Below are 21,044 nucleotides of genomic sequence, written 5' to 3'. Positions count from 1 at the left end.
TTTGTTAAACTTTATTTATCACATTTTAGACATACAGTTAGGTAGAACAGGAATCACATAAAAGATGACATTGTGGTGTTACAATGAGGAACAATGAGAGTGAAGGGACAGTGAGACTACAGTGAGTACAAAATAAAATCAATTAAGGGGAACATAAATAAACAAAAGTTTGCGAGAGCCAAAATCAAGTTTCAAACAGTTCCAGATGTTAACTTGAGAGCCTCGGTGTTCTTTGATGAGGAGATTGTCCTTATATATTGTGCGAGTTCTATTTTTAATACAAGAAGTTCAGGCTTTCTGCCGAGGACTTTGCTTTTGTGCATGTGAAGTTTTGCCAAAACTAACAAACATATTTATAAAGAAGAAAGCATCACTGTCCTTGTGTTTAAAATGATAACAGCCAAAGATAAAGTCCTTGTAGTATAACTGAAAATTAGGGAGAACAGTAATAAACTTGTGGAGGTCCTTCCAGAATTTACATGTACATGTACATTACTGGTACATTGTATCTCCTGAGGAACTCAGAGTAATTATATAAGAGTCCATCTTCTCTATTTAACTGACTAATCAAGATTATTAAGCCAGTTATTTAAAAAAAGAGTTTTATTTTTATAAATAATATTGCAGTTATTCCAAATAAAACCGTTTTGTGGAGAGAAATTGTGTTTGTAAATCAGCGCCCATGCCAAAAGAATCTGTTGATGAAAGTGAGAAAGTTTCAGTGGTATTTGTGGAATACTATAACTGCAGAGCAGCAGGAAGTTAAGGCGCCTACATTAGAGAACACATGATGTGAGATAAAGTTCCAGATAGAAGTGGGATTCTTTAAATACTTTTTAATCCTCTTTATTTTAAAAGCATTGTTAAGAGCACCACAATCAATAAAATGTATGCCTCCTTTATCATATGAATTTAAAGCTACTGATTAACGCAAGCAGTGAGTTTTATTTTTCCATAAAAAATTCTTTATAATAACTTGTTAATTGACTTACAGGTTGTATTATCAACATGTAGTGACTGAGCAGCAGGTTAGACGGGAGATACCTTCAGCCTCCGACAGCAGAACTCTTCCCTTCAACGACAGGTCTCACTGTGATTTTTTGGGATTTATCTATAATAGGAATGAAGTTTGTGGAGCTCATTTTTTATTATTTGAATTCCAAGGTATCTTACAGAGTTTCTTACAGGTATTCCATGAATTGAAGTTGCTAAACAACTTTTAACTGGTAAAAGTTCACATTTATGCAGGTTGAGTGAAAGTCCGGAGGCTTTAGAGAATGGCTATATTGTTAATGGCCACTGAAACTTGCGAGGCGTCTCTGAGGAAGAGAGCTGTATCGTCTGCCAGCTGACTTATGAGTATTTCTCTGTTAGCAATGACCAGGCCTTTTAAAGAACTGAGTTTAATGTGCGAATTACAGAGTCGCACAGAAAGAAGGAATAAATATACGGACAGGAGGCAACCCTGCCTCACTCCACGCTTTAGAGAGACTCTCGGGGAAGTACCAGTGGCAAGCTCTATGGAGCTGTTACAGTACAGTGTCCGAGCGGCATTACAGAAGGACTGACCGAACCCAAATTTATTTAAAGCTGTAAAAATAAACTCATGCTCTAAGGAGTCGAACGCCTCGTAGAAATCTAAAAAAAAGAATAAGACTCATCCTGTACAAGTTCTGGGTAATCTATTATGTCTAGAATGAATCTTATGTTGTTTGAGATATGACAATTCTGCATGCATCCAGATTGACTCTCATCAATAACTTTACCTAATACGTGTTTTATTCTATTAGCCAATATCTTATAATCATTATTCAGTAAAGAGATTGGTCGCCAGTTGTCTAGGGAGTGCACCTCTATCCATACTTTCCTTAAAAACGTCTAAAAGAAACGGGGCTAAACTGTCAGCGAACTGTTTGTAAAGCTCGGCAGTAAGGCCGTCAGTTCCAGAGGATCTGTTCATCTTTAGATGTTTTATAGCATCTGCAACCTCGATCAAAGAAATTGATCTGTCGCAAAGCTGACTTTCCTCCTCATTCAGCTGAGTGATTTTGTCTAAAGAATTTAAAAAAGTCAGACAAGCTTCAGGGCAATAACTAGAAGAATAAAGTTTGCAATAAAAGTTTGAACAATATTTTGCTATGGTATCCTTATCATTAGAAATTGTCCCATTAATATTTAGTTGTAGGATGGAGTTGGTGTTAGATTGATGCCCCTCCGGTGGTCCTCCTTGGGCTCTCGCACTCTGGGGCCTCTGGATGTCTGGGGCCTGGATCTCCTCCATGCCTGCTTCATGCCCTGGGGGGCGGGGCTATGGCTCGCTACATCCTCTTGCAGACCATTACATGTGGAAACCATTTGAATACAAGCGCGCTGATCCACACAGGTGTGCACACGGGTGTTCACTGCTCGTAGACTTAAATTACACCTTTCTTGGCTGCTACTTCAAAGCACATTGTGCGCTGTCTGTCCTGCGTGCTGCACAACAACATTCAATATTTAGTATTTACTGCTGTTTACACTTAGCTAGATTAATGCGATGGTGTTGTGTTTAGTATGTTGCTCTGTTTTTTTTGCTTGTTTTCTCTTCTTCTCTCAACAGGTGATCCAGGAGATTTTTTTTTCTCCCCCCCTTTCTCACTGTCCCTCTCCCCTTCTGTTTTTCCTTTCCTTCCTCTTTCTTTCTCCCTTTCCTATCTCTCACTCATGTCTGTCCCGTCTGTAACATCTGCAAATAAAATATAATAAATAATAAAAACAAAGGTCGATCAAATGGACCAATACGGCAATGCCACGATGATCCATTTGGCAAAGTAAATCCATTGGGTCTCCTTGTTGGTCTTCAGACAACAATTCTGATGGCTAAAGAACCAAATGGGACAGGCAAAAAAAAACAAAAAAGATTGATGCTTTTCAAGTCTGAAAAAATAGGCTGAATTCTGCTCTCCTTCTTCGAACCATTTTCTGAATAAATGCTCCGTCAGCTTTACGTTTGTAAATCTCATCCAACCTGTGCTGCAGGTCAACCAGTTCTATCTTATCAGATTCACTGAGGGTGTCTATTGGTTTGGAAGTCAGGCATGTGATCGTTTGTATCACCTGTGTCTCATCAGATCTTCTTTTTTTGCCAAATCACTGCTGTATTTTCTAAAGAGTTTTCCAATTTTATATTTCAAAAGTTCCCACTGACCTCGGTAGTAATGAAGGTGTTTGAGAGGCCGCTGAAGAACATCATCTCCTCCTCCATCCCAGACACCACAGATCTGCTCCAGTTCGCCTACCAATCCAACAGATCCACAGAGGATGCCATCGCCCACGTCCTACACACCACCCTCAGCCACGTGGACAAGAAACAGGGTAACTATGTGCGAATGCTGTTTGTTGATTACAGTTCAGCGTTTAACACAATAGTGCCCTGCAGACTGTTCACAAAGCTCAGGGATCTGGGACTTAACAGCCGTCTGTGTGCATGGGTGTTGGACTTCCTCACTGGCAGAACTCAGGTGGTGAGGGTGGGCAGGTGCTTCTCCAACAGCATCACCATCAACACAGGAGCACCTCAGGGATGTGTCCTCTCGCCACTGCTCTACTCCCTCTACACTTCAGACTGTGTGGCCACCCACGGCTCCAACACCATTGTGAAGTTTGCTGACGACACAGTGGTGCTGGGTGCCATCTCCAACAACGATGAGGCGGCCTACATGGATGAAGTGAAGAATCTGGCATCGTTCACCTCCAGCTGAACGTCAGCAAGACCAAGGAGCTGGTGGTGGACTTCAGAAGGGGTCAGCACAGAGACTACAAGCCCATTATCATCAATGGAGCTCCAGTGGAGAGGGTGCAGTCCTTCAAGTATCTTGGTGTCCACATCTCCTCAGACCTGACATGGGCTGCCCACATTCAGGTCCAGACCAAAAAGGCTAGGCAGCGCCTGTACCACCTACGACAACTGAGGAAGTTCAGGGTCTCTCCAAAGGTCCTCAGGATTTTCTATACAGGCGCTGTGGAGAGCATCCTCACACAGAACATGACATCGTGGTTCGGGAACAGCTGTGTGAAGGACCAAAAAGCTCTCCAGAGAGTGATCCGTACAGCAGAACGCTGCTGCAGGATTGCTCTCCCCCCGCTTCAGGACACCTACACCAGGAGATGCCGGACTAGAGCAGCGCAGATACTGAAGGACCCGTCCCATCCTGGCAACAAACTGTTCCAACTTCTGCAATCTGGTAGAAGGTTCCTCATCATCCGGGCAAGGACAGAGAGACTCAAGAGGAGCTTCTATCCCCAAGCCATCCGTGCCCTAAACACACACACCCGCCCTCTCACATCATCTATAACTGACTGAGACAGGACTCTTCCAGACACTAAACCAAGGCACAATGTACATTTCAATCCCTTTAATTTTAAATATGTTTATATTGTCTATCCTGTAAAATAGTCAGATGTCTATTCATATTAATGTACAGAATTCACCTGCTTGCTGCTACTACTGCACATTCACCCAGTGTATATATATATATATATATATATATATATATGTATAATGTTCTTCCTCTACACCCCCCCCCCCCCCCCCCCCCCCCAATTTTTGCACATGTCGAGGAGCGTGTCAGGCTACATTTCACTGTGTGTTATACTTGTATAACTATGCATGTGACAAATAAAGAGCCTTGAACCTTGCTACAAAATGTGCTATCTGTGAGAGCTTTACTCCAATAAAGTTTAATGAATCTCTGAACTTCACAAATCACTTCTTTATGCTGAAGAATGGTTCTATTTAGCTTCCATTATGAGGTTTTAGTGATGAGGGAGGATGGGATTGATAAGCTAACCATTTTATGGTCTGAGAGTGGAGTAGGATAAATATCCGTTTAAATTTTCTCTAAACCTTTTGAGATAAGCCAATAATCGATACGCGAGTGCCTGGTTTGAGTCTTACTACACCACGTGTAAGCTATTTGAGATGAATGAGAATCCCTCCAAGAATCGACTGAGTTGAATCTTTGTGCCAACAGTCTTATGAATGAGTTAAGAGTCTGAAGGCCATCGGTCCAAATGCCTGTTAAACACTGTATTAAAGTCTCCACCAAAAATGATAAAAGAATTGGGATATTTAGATAAGCAGCGCAGTAGGCGCTCCTCCAACCTATCAAAATATAGTTTAATGTCCCTGTGACAGTAAAAACCATAAACACTGAGAGCTGCTAAACAGTGCGCGGGCTGCGACTGATGGCCATGAGACTGTAACCTTCTTCTTCTTTTCAGTTTAATGGCGGTTGGTCAACCAGCTTAGATGCGCATTACCGCCGCCTGCTGGACTGGAGTGTGGACATTTTAAAGAAATATAATCTACTTAGTTTTAAGAGTTTTAATCATCTGTGTTTTCTTAAATTAGTCGTTAAATGTATAAATAGGATGGCCCCAGAGTGTCTCAATAGATACATCCAGAGACAAGATAGTAATCGTATTACCAGGAGCAAGGTGAACGGCAACCGCAAGATATATCGCAGATCTACATCCGGTCAGTCAGCTTTTTCCATACAGGCCTGACTGACCGAGGAGCACACGTCCAACCGAAATCAGATTGATTACAGACATCAGATCCTTTACATGAAGGTTAAAGTTTGGTTAAAGGGAAATCAGAGATGTAGTCATTTTGACTGATGGTTTTAATTTTAATTTATTGTCTATTAATTGTATTTATGATGTAAGTTGGTTTTATGAAAATGTATGTTTTATTGTAAAATGTATCTATTTTGATTGAAGCCCAACAAGGGACAATTGTTGAAAATTAGCTATAAACGTATGTGCGTTACATCAGTTTCATGTTTTGTACTTGAACTATGTTAAACTGCACTGTCCCTTTAAAATAAATAAATTCAAAATTCAAATTAAGTGTTAAGTCGTGTTTTTTGCACTGATCGCACTTCTATGTACACCTAAACGCTAATGATAGCTAATTTCACCTTGTGTTTGTTTTTCATTTACATCAATGCTGCCAGCATCTCTGGATGGTCTCCGCCTCAGCAGCAACACAGATTTACATAAAATTGATAATTGATTAATTGTGTTAATTCATCCGTTTTTGTGTGTGTAAAAACTGTAAACCTATATCCAATGAGTTTGTTCATTTAATATTTTAAACTTGCATTAATGTGACACTGGAACTCACTGTTGTTGAAAATGGGCCTAAAGTTTGACTTGTTCAGTTTTATTTATATCTTTTTTATAGTTTAATCAAGGTGCCTTCACTCAGAGCTCCACTCTGAGCAGCACTTTGTAAGAGTAACAAGGAGAAACCAGGGTCATGAAAGGGCAGCCTGTGAAAAATCACTGTGTCAACGTATTTTCCATTGTTCACTCTTATATACAGTCTTGGATATACTATGTAATATATTTTTTTTATTTGTTTCATTTCTTTTTATTGTTGTATTGTTATTTATTATACATGGGGCGATCGTGGCTCAAGAGTTGGGAGTTCGCCTTGTAATCGGAAGGTTGCCGGTTCGAGCCCCGGCTCTGACAGTCTCGGTCGTTGTGTCCTTGGGCGAGACACTTCACCCGTTGCCTGCTGGTGGTGGTCAGAGGGCCTGGTGGCGCCAGTGTCCGGCAGCCTCGCCTCTGTCAGTGCGCCCCAGGGTGGCTGTGGCTACAATGTAGCTGCCATCACCAGTGTGTGAATGTGTGTGTGGATGGATATGTAAAGCGCTTTGGGGTCCTTAGGGACGAGTAAAAGCGCTATACAAATACAGGCCATTTACCATATATTCTTCTTTTCTTCTCTTAACAGCGTGCTCTTTTCACTTAGAGCAGGTTTGCATACAGTTTCGGTTGTTCTTAAAGCACAATGACAATAAAGATTCTGATTCAGCCATCGTTCAGATAATGGTGAAGAAAAGAGGAACGAAGATGTTGATGACATGCAGCAGTGGGAGTGAAAAGAGGAGTGGGGGATTCACCTGATGCTCTGAGCCTATATCAGAATAACAAATGACTCAGCAATTATTCACTGTGATTTCCAACATTTCTGCTCAATAGAAATGAATCTGATTTCCTTTCAAAAACAGTTACACTCTGCTCCTCTGAGCAGTAGTGATGTGCTTGGTCTGTGTGTTCTGATCATTTAGCTAACATCAGTACAAAGACTTTCTTGTCAGTTTGAAGTGGTCATTTAATAGTTGTCTCGTCTATGGGGCTTGGAAAAAAACAACTGGACTTCTTTAAGTTCCTTGAAGACGTTTCACCTCTCATCGAGCTTCTTCACTTCTAAAAGCAGAGGGTGCAGAGCCTTAAGAGGACCAACTATATTGATCATCCGCCTTATCACATGTACCGAGGTGTGAAAAAGGGCGTGGGGTCCTTATTAGCAGAGGTTTTGGGTGAAGTTATTGTGAGACCTTATGCGACCCATTGAGATCACCTGACACAAGATGTGAGGGTCAGCGTCTGTTAAGCGTCTGGGAAGGAATCTGAAACGGCTTTGTATGGCAGACAGATGGCGTCAAAGATGGCTGCTCACAGTGGACATCGGTGGTTCTCAAGTCAAGTGGCTTTATTGTCATTGCAACCATGTGCAGTGGTACAGTACACAGTGAAAGGAGCAACGTTCCTCTGAGACCACGCTGCTACAGACAATCAAACAGGATTACAACAAACCAAAGCAAAGAGAGTGCAACGCCAGGCAGAACCGAATAATACAGACATCGCAAAAGTGCAACAACGACAGTGGGTTGTGCAAAAAGTAACTTGGTGTATGCAGGTGTGCATATGTGTGCATATGTGTGCATGAGATTGTGCAGATAAGTGCCTCTTTCAAACCATGTGAGATGTGAACATTAAGCCTGACCGTTATCGTTTAGATGCAGATATCAATCAGCAATCACAGACGGATTCCAGCTTCTACCTTCTGACAGGAAGGTTGTCTCGGCACAACATCCGGCAGCTGACAGCAGCTGTCCTCTGTTTGAAAACAAGGTCTCCGTCTGTGTCCAGTTGGTGGCGCTAATGCGCCGTTTTGCTTGCTAAGCAACAATAGATTAGATAGAAGAAGAAAGTTTGCTCTGGGTCGCACAGTTGCACGTGGGACGTGATCACGCCGTGTCTGTTCACTGAGGATCAACACAGGAGAGAAGCGATTCAACTCCGCGGGCTGCGTCTATTTCAGTAGTTTACGCCAGAAACGATGAGGCCAGGTACAGTAAGACACACGTGCTTACGCTCGCTAACGCGGGCTGATGTCTGATCGTGTATTCGGTGAGTCTGTGCAGTCAGGTACACTGCGTGGACGGCCTACACGGCCACGTTATTGTGAAAACTACCGCAGACTTGGCTGTCTGAGCGCGTGGTTTGTTCACGGTGAGCCGTTGGTGTGTCCGCGCTGGCGGAATAAGTGCTCTGAGTTGAACACGCGCTGTGTCTCCTCGCACGTGTCTGGGACTCCGTGGGGCCCACACAGCGAGCTCCGTTACAACCAGAGTTACGGTTTTATTCCGCGAGGAAAAGCCAAAGTCGGGTCACGCCGGCTGAAACCCGTTCCAGCCGTTTACAGCTGTTTTCTGCTCCACGAGACGTAGCTCGCGCTAACGTTAGCCCGGTCTGTGTGTTTGCGGTTCCGTGAGAGTGTCCAAACATCACGGCCACGCGGAGCACGCCGCGAGCACGCCTGTCGTTCAAAGCCCACACAGGAGGCGGTGAGTCGAGTCTCAGCCCCGTTACTTTTATTAAGCGTGTTTCCGAGTGTGTTTGAACAGCCGCGTTGTGTGCGTGTTGTGCTGGGTCCCCCGAGTGGTCGGAGTCGGTGTTTAAATGTGGAGCGACCCGGGTTAACGATCCAAGATGGCGGCACTGGCGTAAGCAGCCACGCACTGGTTGCTAGATGTGTCTGTTTACACATATAATAACGATTCATGGTTTCAGGTTTCAGTCCTCGCATGGACAGAGGAGGAAGAGGTGGAGGAAGAGGTGGAGGCAGAGGAGGGTTTGGTGACCGCGGAGGACGAGGAGGATTCCGGGGAGGATTCCGGGGAGGAAGAGGTGAGACTGGAAACGTGCCGTTCGTATCATCACATCGTGGATGTGATCCTCAAATGCCAGGATGACGACTTGAAGCAATTAAAAGTATTTTTATTCAGGTATCTGCTAATAATATAATATTATAGGCTGTTAAGTTCAAATAGTGACAGTCTCAGAGTTCAAGCAGCTCACACAACACTCTGTGCTCCACTTGATCACAAACAGCAGATGAAGTGTTGCTTTGTATTTGTTTCTCCAGTTACCGAGCAATCTTCAACCACCGCGTTTTAACCACGCATTGAGCGCTCCACTCTTTCTTAACCCTTTAAGACCTTTAAGAACCAAGCCCGCCAGGGCTTATCTTTATATTTACACATGCTGTAATAGTAATAATAATAATGATAATAATGTATTGCATTTATATAGCGCCATTTTTTGGGAGCATTTCAAGTTGTTATATATCAATACAACCGTTATAGCCCACATTTTAATGATACGTAGGCATCGAGTCCATAGTAACTGCATAAATTGCAAAAAAGTGCAATAAACTACAAAAAAAAATCATTTGTTTTTTTACATATACTTCTATTCAGAGAAATTTAAGAGGCTTATCCCTCAAAACTGCAAATACAAAAAAAGTTGTACAAAATAGTTTCCAACCACAGGAAATTTATTTTGATGGTCTTCATAGTTTTATTTTTGAAATACACCAATTTTTATACACTGCAGGAAAAACAAAAACATAATGAAATGCAAATTTGCATAAAAACCAGCATGTGCATCAAAATAAACTATTTCCAGCAGTGCAGTTTGAGGATCCCGGAAACTATTGAGAAAAGCACAGAGTCAAACATGACTTTTAAAAACACCAGTGTAGGCTTATGAGCCCCCGAAGGTAAGAAAAACTACATTTTCTGCAAAAATGACGTCACTTCTGGTTTCGGGCAGGTCATGGCGAACATGCCACAGTTCACGCTGACGTCTATTCCAATGTGGGAAGTGTTACGAACAGCTGATCGGATCGGCAAAGCGTGTTTCTGGAATATTATGTTTTTGTTGCTATAAAGCCACATGTGGAAGGAAACTGACCGAGGATGAGATGTAAGTACAACTCCTCCGGTTTCATGTGCAAAAATGATTGCACAAGCTTACGTGGTTCCAGTTCTACGGGAATTTAAAAATAGTTACGCCAAACAGAGCGTGCCGCTCCGACCGGCTTTGAAAGGTTAACATTACAGCTAAAGTTCTGGTCTCGGCGTCAGAGCAGTTCCACCTTCATTTATAGGTGATAATGCCTGCTAACCCACAGCACTGTGGCTTTATTTCAGTAACTGTGAGGCTGACGTTTGCTTAGTGAAAGACTTAAGCAGCAGTGAAACGTTTCGGAGGGGGTCCTCGACTAAACGAACACGATGGCAAAAGAAGCTCCTGAACTCTCAGCATTCATAACTGTTTGTAACAAACACAAAGTGGATTTCAGATACAAGGCCCACCGAGTTGCAACGCTTGTCCACAGAGGTGTGTGTTGGCTCACTGATGCCCCGCAGTCTTACAGACAGCTGTGCAGCTCACATGGATTCAAACAGTGGAAAAGAAAAACGAGACCATCAGATGGTGATGAAGAGGTCCCACCTTCAGCAAACACTGGAGGTTAAGTCTTACAATGATGTGATTGCAGCCATCCCCCCACTCTCTGTGAATGGCACTCATGACCATTAGTCAGTGATCGAGGAGCTGACCTCCAGCCCGTTGTTCCTTCAGTGGTGCTGGTTTCAGTCATTATGTAAATGTCCTGTTTGTAAGGTTGTAGACCTGCAGTCAGCTGACACTTGATGATGATGATGACGTTTCTCCCACTGAAAACATCCAGAAGAACAGAATCAACCTTCTAGGTTTTACCTACCTGGATGATTAAATCAAGATAAAAGTTGCCACGAAGTATACAAACAGTGAACTGACAGTCAGACCGCAGCTCGTCTGTTCTTATTCTGGGAAGAAAACATCAGTTTCCACGTAAATATGAGCCACATGACTCGTTTCACTGTGGCCACTGGGCACGTTGTTAAAGCCATCATGGCAGTAATGTGTACCAAGCTGGGACCATCTGCTGCTGTTAGCAGCGCAGCCGTTAGCAGCGCAGCCGTTAGCAGCGCAGCCGTTAGCAGCGCAGCCGTGGAAGGACTTGGTTGGTGAGCAGCTGCTTTGCCTTTTCAATGATTCTGTCTTTAATAAACAGTTATTTCTGTGGTAGGTGACTGGTGCTTGTCGTCATTCTGCATGAATTGTTTCAGTGTAAAGCAGGGGTGGGAGCCTTTTTCATATGATGGGCCATTATGTTTTTACATCGCCCTCCGAGGGTCATGCTGTTGTAAACACACACCTGAGGATGGAAAAAACGGAGCGAGACCCAAAAAGTCTAACTACTGGTTTGTTCTTTAAACAAAACAGTTACTTGTGTATTTAATGATCAGCAAAAGGTGTCCAGCCAACGTCCCAGTGAAGGACAGAAATGCATCACTCTGCGACCTGCTGATCCAGGTTCTGGAACTTTCTCTTGTGCGCGGCTGTTTTTCAGGTGGAGGCTTCCAGTCCCCAGACGGTGGAGGATTTCGGGGCCGTGGTGGTGGCAGAGGAACCCCAAGAGGCAGAGGGGGTAGAGGAGGGAGGGGTGGCCGAGGTGGTTTCGGAGGAGGGAAGAAGGTCCTGATCGAGCCTCACAGACATGAAGGTGATTGTTCATATTTTAGAGGACTGAGGCATTTTCTGCACTGAAGGCTGGACTGTTTTGAGCCTCGGCTACAGTTTGTCACATTTTATTCACCTTTCAGCATTTGCCTTCATTTGGAAGCTTATTCGTGTGTGTGTGTGTGTGTGTGTGTGTGTGTGTGTGTGTGTGTGTCAGGAGTGTTCATCTGCAGGGGAAAGGAGGATGCCCTGGTGACAAAAAACATGGTGGTAGGAGAGTCTGTGTATGGAGAGAAGAGGATCAGTGTGGAAGTGAGTCCAGTTCAGCTGTTGCTGCTATGCTAAATATGAAAACGTGTGCTCTTCCTGCTGTTGTGACCACACTTTGAGTCGATGTTCGCTTCGGTCTTGGTAGGAAGGAGAGACTAAGATTGAATACAGAGCCTGGAATCCGTTCCGCTCCAAGCTGGCTGCGGCCATCTTGGGAGGAGTCGACCAGATCCACATCAAGCCTGGAGCCAAGGTCATGTACCTGGGAGCTGCCTCTGGCACCACAGTGTCCCACGTTTCCGACATCGTTGGACCCGTGAGTACCGCACACTTTCTCTTTGTAGCTGCCGAACGGGCAGACCACTGCTGGCAGTAGTGTTTGACCACAGGGGACGTGACAGGAGGGGCAAAGGGATCAAACGCACAATAATTAAAACTACGATCCTCATTCCTCCATCAAAAACTGGGGAACCGGACGGTGGGAAATCCCTGTGTCATGGGATGTTCCTAAAATGAAAGAGACAAACACGGCTCACTGGAGTTTCTCTCCCAGTGGATTAAAAATGGGGACAGAATTGGGTGGAAATAAAGTCATGAGTGGGCCAATGGGCTGCATCATCAAGATTTCTAGGGTGGTGTAGATTTAACACAGGAAACAAAAGCAGCTTGCATTGACATGAGTGTGTTGTGTGACAGGAAGGGCTGGTCTATGCAGTAGAGTTTTCCCACCGGTCGGGTCGCGACCTTCTCAACGTGGCGAAAAAACGCACCAACATCATTCCAATCATCGAAGACGCTCGGCACCCGCACAAATACAGAATGCTTGTTGGTGAGTAGTGTGATGCAGATGAGCTGGTGAAAGACGAACAGGTTTGTTTGTAATCCTTGACACGAAGGCGAGGGGCGGCCATCGTCCCATCAGGAACCTGCACGGTGAACACATGCAGAGCATTCACGTGCCGTCTGTCCCTCTGCAGGCATGGTGGATGTGATCTTTGCTGATGTTGCCCAGCCTGACCAGACGAGGATCGTTGCTTTGAACGCTCACAACTTTTTGAAGAACGGCGGCCACTTTGTTATCTCAATCAAGGTACGCTGATAACTGCCGTAACAGGTAACGGCTCCCTGAATGCTAAACTTTGAAGGTTTTAACGTTGTCTTATGCAGAAGTTCTCCAGGCTTTCTAAAGGTCTTTCACGGTTCCTCTTCGGCCAGTGGCTGCTGACCATTTTCACACGTTTTAGCTTAGGCTTTGTTCAATCTCAAAAAACGAATGAAGACATTTTCCGAGTCAGTTATCTCGAGTTACTGACCCACAAACATGAGTAAGTTTCTCACATGGCGTGATTTCTAATAGCAAATGTTGCTAAAGCTAAAGAGAATAAAAGGGCGTCTCCTGCTTCACTACAGAATGACTGTAGACGGCTGCTAAATCAGCTTATGTGTGACTGAATCCTTGATTTGGACTCAAACTAGTTTTAGTCGTGTGCTAGGATACTCGTGTGATGGTGAGGAATGTCTACCTGTTCAGGACTTGTTGTTGTTCGTGAGTCTGATTCCAGCTGTGCTCTTCTTCCTTAAGGCTAACTGTATAGACTCGACAGCAGCTCCAGAGGCAGTGTTTGCCTCAGAAGTGAAGAAGATGAGTGCAGAGAACATGAAACCACAGGAACAGCTCACGCTGGAGCCCTATGAGAGAGACCACGCTGTGGTGGTGGGCATCTACAGGTAAAGCGCCCTTAATGAGGCTCTGCACCCAGATTCACGTCCACTAACATTGGTGATCAGGAGAAACGGTCACAGGAAGCTGCTTAGCAACTCACCAAGTTGGAAACCAGTGTTTCCTTTGCATGTTCACATGAAGGGTCCCTGTATGGGTTACCAGACCTGACACGCTGCCCTGAGGGCACCAGGTAAAGTATGTGAAGGCTCCCTCGCCATTTTCATCCTCCTGCTGAGATGCTATTTCTCTTCGATTTTATTTATTTATTTTTTTTACTGTGGACAAGGAGTTTGTAAAACACACTGACGTTACAGCAGGGAGGAGTGGCAAGACACCAGCAGCTGCGTCTACAACCCCTCAGATCTCTCAGGAAGCGTAGGTGCTCCTGACCTTTGTTCATGGCGGCGGTGCTGTGGGCAGTCCACCAAATGTTCTCTGTGGGAAATGCTGGAACGTGTCCACACAGTCTGCTCTGCACATCCTAAAACCCATGATGACCTCTTTTGTTTTCTTGCTGTTCAGGGCACCAGGTGAACCTTGTCTGAGATGAGTCCAGCTATGCCCACTGTGACATGATTATTTCTATCCGGTTGTTCAGTGATGACGTGACGAATCCTACTTCCGGGTCTAAAGTAGTCTGCGTTTAATATGGCTTTTGTGTTGTTAACATGTTTAATGTTTTGTATTTTCTTCTATTTGATCTCAAAAAGCTCCTAAAACAGTCAGTGATCCCTGTTGACCTCCCTCGGCTTTTATTACCGCTAATCATTTATTTAAGCTCAGTTTTTAAAACCTTAGGATGTAACTACAGCCCAGCCCATGCAGCAGTATATGAATGACTAACCTCGTATTGTTCTCCTGGCTGAAGTTTGATCCTTTTACAGCATCCTGCCATGTGATTACATTTGTTCCTGACCACCGAGAACACTCACGTTAACTTTTATCGAGTGGAAAAAAAGTTAGCTTGTTTATATTATGCTAACATAGCTGTGTCGCTAGCGGTCACGTAGCACATCATTATATACCAGCTAGCCCAACTTCAGTAACCCTACAAACGTCACTGCTGTTTAGTTTTCTGTCTTCATTTATGTTGGAAGTGATAACAGAGATGTACGTTTTAATTTGTTTCCAAAACCCCGCAGTCAGGACATGCTATATTGTATTTAGATAGAAGCTAGCGAGCTAACTTCCTGCTAACTTCTAACTCCGTTAAATGTCATAAATTCCGTTTTCATGGATGCCTGGATGTTAAACTCAATTGTTACACCTGGTAGAGCAGAACGCTGATCATTTTATTAAAGATGAAAGACTTTAGACAGTTTTTCAACTCTCAGTAATGCCACAGTGATGTTTGATATATGGACCTGCAGCAGAGTTTAGGCCCAGACACGGTTAGTGACGTCAGACTGAACAACCGGATTAAAGAGTTAGAGGGGGACGAGTTTGTAGAGCCGTTACAAAGTGTGAGTGGAGGAGAGATGTGGGCCGAGCTTCACTGTTTGTAAAGCTTGGCCCGATCGGTGAGGATGATTTTAATCCACGTGCAGGTGTGGTTAAGGCAGTATGTCTGGGGTCACTGTTAAAGGCAGAGCTGATGTCGATGGGCAGCATTGGCAGGTAGTTTCCGCTGCCCCGCCCAGATGTTGCAGGGCGGGGTGAGGAACCACACTGATGGTGCTCCTGCCTGTAGGGGAACTGGTGTGGATGAGGGGAGGCTGGCTGCCTTTGAATACCAGCCTCTTAAAGGAAAAACAAAAACCCCGGTTGATGACAGCGGGCGGGCGACCAGCCTGTCGGTCGGGCAGCCATGGCTGCAGCTGCTGAACCTCCGGGTCAAAGGTTACATTTTCTGAAAGCTTTCTTTGAAGTGGATCCAACATAGTTGGACTGGAACAGTTGCTGAGTAACCTGGAACTGTTTACCAGAGTAACCATGTAATGTTGCTTTAGTTTTTAAAGAACACGCAGCCTAACATTACCATTGTTATCAGAAAGGCGGAGCTTATTCTGCTCAGTTGAAACTCAGTTAATCAGTTCAGTTTCCTGCCTCTGCATCAGGGCTCAGACTAAGGACTTGCACACGAGGCTTTTTAGCTCCTCAGCCTCTGTGGTTCCTGAGGACAGAGCTCTCAGCTCCTGCGCTGCGGCAGCGCCATCTGGTGGACTCCTTAAAAACAAAACCCAGCTGGCAGCAGCACAGTGGCTTTGAAGAAACAGCCTGCTGTCAGCTCCAGTCTGTAGTTTTATTTAAGGTTCATTGGAGGAGATGGAAGGAAAACCTCTCACTGCTTCCATTAAGAACTTGCTAACTTACCATTCAGAGTTCAGGTAATGAGCCACATGGATGCATAAATGTATTTACAGATATGTGTCTGTGTTTGGAACCAGATCAAGCTGCAGCCGAACTGCTCAAAGAATCGTTTCTGACCTTTTCTGGCTTTTACTGTAAGTGCAGAGGCTCGCTGAAGGCAACATGAGAACCACATGACTACAGTCACCAGATCATGAACCACTTAAACACCTCAGCCATCTTACTAAGGACCCCCCTCCCCTCCCATATTGATTTTCATTGAATTTGTCAGACACAGACCTGCACCAAAAACACTGCATGTGTCTGTAAACATAGTACCTGCTGTGTGTATCTGTGGTAACCGTGCATTTTCTTTTTTGTTCTCAGACCTCCACCAAAACAGAAGAAATGATGTGTGCGTGTAAGCTGGGCCGGAGGAGGAGAATGGATTTGCAACCTCCTTCTGGCACGTCTGCCGTCTGTCACCCTCCTCTTCGGCTTCAGGCACCGGTCTGCAGCTTCCTCCAAGCACATTGAAGCAGACCTTCAGCTGGGGTTTCTCATCCAGTCCTTTAATCAACCATCCATCTCCTCTGGTGCTTCCAGTTCTCACAGATCAGGTGGAGAACATTATGTGATACCTGGGTCCATCAGTGCAGTACCTTGTTTGCGCTGTGAAAAGGTCCCGTTGTTTATAATGTACATGTATACAGTAGATGAGGTTACAAAGTAACACACACTGTTGCGTGCTGTGAACCTGCCTTGTCCTGGGATTTTGGACCCAGCTGTTTGTGCTGAGGACCCTGATCAGTCTGACTGCAGCGAGGTTGCTTGTGTGCTCTGCTGTTCTGTTTGTTGGCTTCTGTGCTCCTGATTATTTTCTTAATGATTCTTTTAGTCTGTGACTGGCTCCATATTCTGAACTTGCACCCACACTGCTGGTATCTTTAAATGGTTAACAGTGGACCATTTATTCAAAGTGAATATGTTGTTTTTGCTTCTTCGGGTGACAAACAGCGTCCATTATACACACTTCCTGTTTTGTAGCTGTTTGTTTGAACCAGTTTAAGTATTTTTCTGTTTTCCACATAGCTGCCATATTTGTTTTAATAAATGTTTTTGGTTGGTTATAATTGAACTCTTTAGCTAAATGCACCATCACACTGACGAACATTAATCTGACTGCTCTCTTGGTTTCTTTGGTCCAGATTCACAGCACTGAGGTGGTTTTAAAAATGCCATTACTCACTCTGTTAGGTACACATGGTCAACGGTCTAATCATGCGGTCACGTGGCAGTAGCCTGATGCATTTAGACAACTCGCTGAAGTTCAAGCTGAGAAGAAAGGTAACTTTAATGACTTTGAACGTGGAAGGTTGCTGGGCCCTGGATTGTACGGCACAGCTGTCCCACAGGGTTGCAGAAACTGGTCCCCCCACTAAACAATGCAGTGAGCAGCAGTTCTGTGATACCTGCCACAGGTAAGAGACCGGTCATACAAATGCAACAGTCACTCATCTACTTGTTACAACAAAGGCATGCAGAGCAGCAGCTCTACTCAACGTGTCAAAAGCTGGAGCAGGAGCCCACGCAGGCCAGTCCTGCCGCTGAGAACGGGAAACGGACCGCAATCCGCACCGGCTCCAACCGGACGTCAGTCCTGAGTCCTGCTGGCAAACATGGCAGCACGGCTCCATACGTGTGGTGTCAAGAGCCCCTGAGTACCAACGCAGCATCATTTAAACGCCACAGCTTACTGGAGCATTGTTACCGTGTCGTATCCACGCTGTAGCTGTGTGACGATGACTCACCGTGTCACTTCAACCGGTCAGCTGTGCAGCAGGTGTGTCATGCTGTCAGAATCTGAAGCGTTTCCAGCGCCTTCTTGAAGAATTCAGGCAGCTTTGAACCAACAAGTGTCCGTGGGTGCAGCTCCACGCTGACTTTGCGCGTCACTCAAAGACGTGACCGTGGAGCGCACAGGTGCTGGGGTACAACACTAACGACCACAGCTCAGGTTTCGCGCTGTAACCGCTCAGTCCTCCCCCCGACGAACACGAGTGTGTCCACCTGTTCTCAGGTGTGACGCGGAGCTCATGTGTGGACAGGTAGCACGAGCGCTGTGTGCGGCGGGTGTTTGGCCGTTTAGCTCGTTGCTGCCTGTGCCCGTGCTGTCAGTGAAACTCACATTAATCGCTTTGTGTAGTTACAGGAGAAACGAACTACTGGTACCTGCAGAGGAAAGGAAGTGCTCTCTAAAGTGGTGACTCGTGCTAGTTTGTGACAACGCTACCATCATCTTTTCGAAGCGTTACACGGTCTGCATCGGGCAGACCTCTAAAATGATTGCTTTAGCACCATTACAGACTGAACTTTGGGAAGTTTGTATGATAGTATGCGGTGCGGTTTGTTTTGGCAGCCATTTTGTGGGAAATTTCTCTGGAACGCGCTGGGCCGTACTTGCCTAGTGTCGGGAGTGCGCTCTCAATGCAGCCCCTCTCCTTTGACCGATATTAACATCACAGAGGGGCTGGCCAGCATAGAGTTAGCTTTAGCCGTGTCTGCTAAAATACGGTCTTTCTCATAGCGTCTGCAGGTTCGGTCCGTCGGCTGGCCGTTACTATCAAACAGCCTGCACTTTGCGGACTGTCTTCCTTCAAATTCCAATGGCAGTGTTTTAATCAAGACAGCTAGCATGCTAGCTACTAGCTAGCTAGCTAATGTTAGCATCTTGCCTTTAAATTAATTGAGAAGAGGACGAGATCGCCTATTCAGTTGCCCCACGCTGTGGTTGCAAGGGACTTTGTTGTGCACCTGAGAATAAATATCGATCCAGTACATTAAGCTTGCTTAACAGAAAGAAGACTGAGTTCGAGGTGTCCGTGTTTGAAGCGGCGGGCTGCCCACCACCCCTTAGGCACGGCTAGCTGTGCTGCGCCGGCAATCAGTCCCCATCGACAGCCCCGCTCCTCGAGCTCCGAAGAACATAGACTATCATATTGTACTGGAAACGGGAAACCAGTTCCTGGCAAATAAGACAACTCGACATTATTTTGGATTTCTGCTTTGAACGAAGGACAACTGACCTGGGGGAGGGGGCTCGGTTCGTGTGGACGAAGGGAAATAGGGGTTCCGAACATGGCTGCTAGTCGGAACTTGGTTCGACACACCGCCTGAGGTAAGAACTAGCCGGCCGGCGTTGGTCTTATTTATGGAGGAGTTGCTGGTTATGGTGGAGGCTGACACTGGGTTAGTGGTAACAGTGCTTGGTAGAAGAACGTTACCCTCTTTTCGCCCCTGTTACCGGCCTCGTGTTACCGCTTCTCCGGCGCGGCGCCTCAGATAGCTGATGAGGCAAAGAGGCAGGCTTCGACTGAAACAGGTTGGTCACCATTGCTGGTGCACAGTGGTTGATGTTGAACAGCTTAAGCTGGGGCGATGCGTCTCGGTGGCTGAGACGTGCCTTACGATAACTAGTCGTTACTCTGGCTTTTAATAGTGTGCAGCGTTGCCAACCCCTGCTCCTCCACTTTAGCCTGTGACTGACAAGTAACCATCTGGCGAGTTGACATAGTTGTGCTGGTCATTAAGGGACTACTGGTTAATTCGAACACAAGTGTCATACTGTGATATTGTGACCTGCCTCGCGTTAACGCGCGACATCCAGTAGACTGGGATGGGATGCCGGCGGAGCAAAACGGGAAAAGCGATGGGAGCTGAATGAGTGTGCTATTACACGATTGCATTAGAGACGTGTTGATTGTCCTCTAGCATATGTGCGAATATTCTGCTGTACCGCGAGGACTCGGATGAGTTTAGGTGACATAGCAGCCGATCAGCAACCCCGGGCTGTCCTCAGTGGACCTGCAGCATTTCATCTGCTGTGGCAGCTAACATAGCCGCTAGCTTAGCTACCGCATCAGCCCCAGCCCCTACCCTACCCTACCCTACCCTCAAATAGAGGCACACTGGCATCCAGTTGCCTGGAGATAGCTATTCGTAGCCAAGAACAGAACGACAAATGGACGGTGCCGAAGCACATCTGGAACAGTCATAACTTGACACCTTTTTAATCTATTTCCGTGCTCCTTTCCTGTTCTTGGTTAACAGTAGGCAGATATTTATCACTATTTAAATGTCACAGAATGCCCTCACTACATACACACCCAATTTAGCGCTCTGTAGGTTTTTTGGGTGCTGGTGGGTCGGTCATAAAATGGGTGAAAGACAATTTGCTTAATTGTTTCCATTCATTCTTTGTGACATCATGTTGATGCCTCAGTGAAGGTGTGCTTACTCAGTGTGTGAGCTTCCTGTGGAATTGAACCTGGCGTCTGGGCAGCTGCAGCCACAGTGCGCTCCATGGCTCCAAGAGAAAATGTTAGTCTCGTTTCGTTATCCTGTGTGATCAGGAATTAGGCTGAATGTTTGATGGTCTGTGCTTCAGTTGCACATCACAGAAGATGGACCTGTGATTTGCAAACTTCTCTGACCTGTTCTCATTCAAACGTCACGTCATTTTGCATTAACAATGAGATGCAAGGCGGCAAATAAAAGAAGAATCCAAGCTGACTTTTAGTGAAATAAAGGAAAGCGTTCACATTCATTCAGCTCAGTTTCACTGAATATCTTTTCCCTGGGTCATCAGCACTTACCATGTAGTGGCTGTGTGTATGGGAAGCACTGTCCTACCCAGAGTAAAGTCAGTATGTTTAAAGATGCTGTGATACTGATATCTCTCAAACTATCATGAACCAATACTTTGTGATCAAACAAATCCTAAGATTAACTACAATACAATAAGAGTCATCTGGATTCCTGGCAGGGCGCTCTGTGGGAGCGCACGAGTCACTTTTATTAGTGTTCTTTCTTACTCCCAAGATAACGCCTCATCTCACTGATAAAATGTCAAGTAAATGTTCTGGTTTACTTTGACCACTGGAGTGGTGTGCAGCCTGTGTCTTTTGGCCACAAATGGTCAATAGACTTGTTCCCAGCTGATAGCACAGCTGTGACAACAAGCTAAGTCTGTTTGTGTGACAGCTCTTGCAAACCAGTTTAAAATTAG

At 45.2% G+C, this 21,044-nt stretch overlaps 2 protein-coding genes across 2 annotated transcripts in view; both read left to right on the top strand.

The window, feature by feature from the left end:
• The first annotated feature begins 8,031 nt into the window (after window positions 1-8,031).
• Window positions 8,032-17,114, top strand: fbl (fibrillarin rRNA 2'-O-methyltransferase). Its single transcript, XM_086310229.1, has 9 exons — window positions 8,032-8,189; window positions 8,914-9,030; window positions 11,585-11,737; window positions 11,912-12,006; window positions 12,110-12,280; window positions 12,661-12,793; window positions 12,942-13,054; window positions 13,547-13,692; window positions 16,364-17,114. The coding sequence occupies exons 1-9, from the start codon at window positions 8,180-8,182 to the stop codon at window positions 16,386-16,388; spliced, it is 963 nt and encodes a 320-aa protein (XP_086166355.1). The 5' UTR covers window positions 8,032-8,179; the 3' UTR covers window positions 16,389-17,114.
• A 1,064-nt stretch (window positions 17,115-18,178) lies between these two features.
• Window positions 18,179-21,044, top strand: part of dyrk1b (dual-specificity tyrosine-(Y)-phosphorylation regulated kinase 1B) — a 58,508-nt gene continuing 55,642 nt past the window's right edge. The window contains exon 1 of the mRNA XM_086310224.1: window positions 18,179-19,154. The gene's annotated coding sequence lies outside the window, so the exon portion shown is untranslated. The remainder of the gene's footprint in view (window positions 19,155-21,044) is intronic.

The sequence above is a fragment of the Aulonocara sp. 'chitande type north' Nkhata Bay genome, linkage group LG11 (assembly GCF_057382095.1).
Source record: "Aulonocara sp. 'chitande type north' Nkhata Bay isolate Kocher_YH1m ecotype deep benthic linkage group LG11, A_spYH_male_GT1.1, whole genome shotgun sequence".
Classification (NCBI taxonomy): Eukaryota; Metazoa; Chordata; class Actinopteri; order Cichliformes; family Cichlidae; genus Aulonocara; species Aulonocara sp. 'chitande type north' Nkhata Bay.
This window is presented reverse-complemented; position numbering and strand designations above follow the sequence as displayed.

Bases quoted from the DNA above. Each gene is read 5' to 3' on its own strand.
- fbl (XM_086310229.1), top strand. The intron at 9,031-11,584 runs GTGAGACTGGAA...GCTGTTTTTCAG, and splicing joins AGGATTCCGGGGAGGAAGAG to GTGGAGGCTTCCAGTCCCCA. The intron at 13,693-16,363 runs GTAAAGCGCCCT...TTTTGTTCTCAG, and splicing joins GTGGTGGTGGGCATCTACAG to ACCTCCACCAAAACAGAAGA.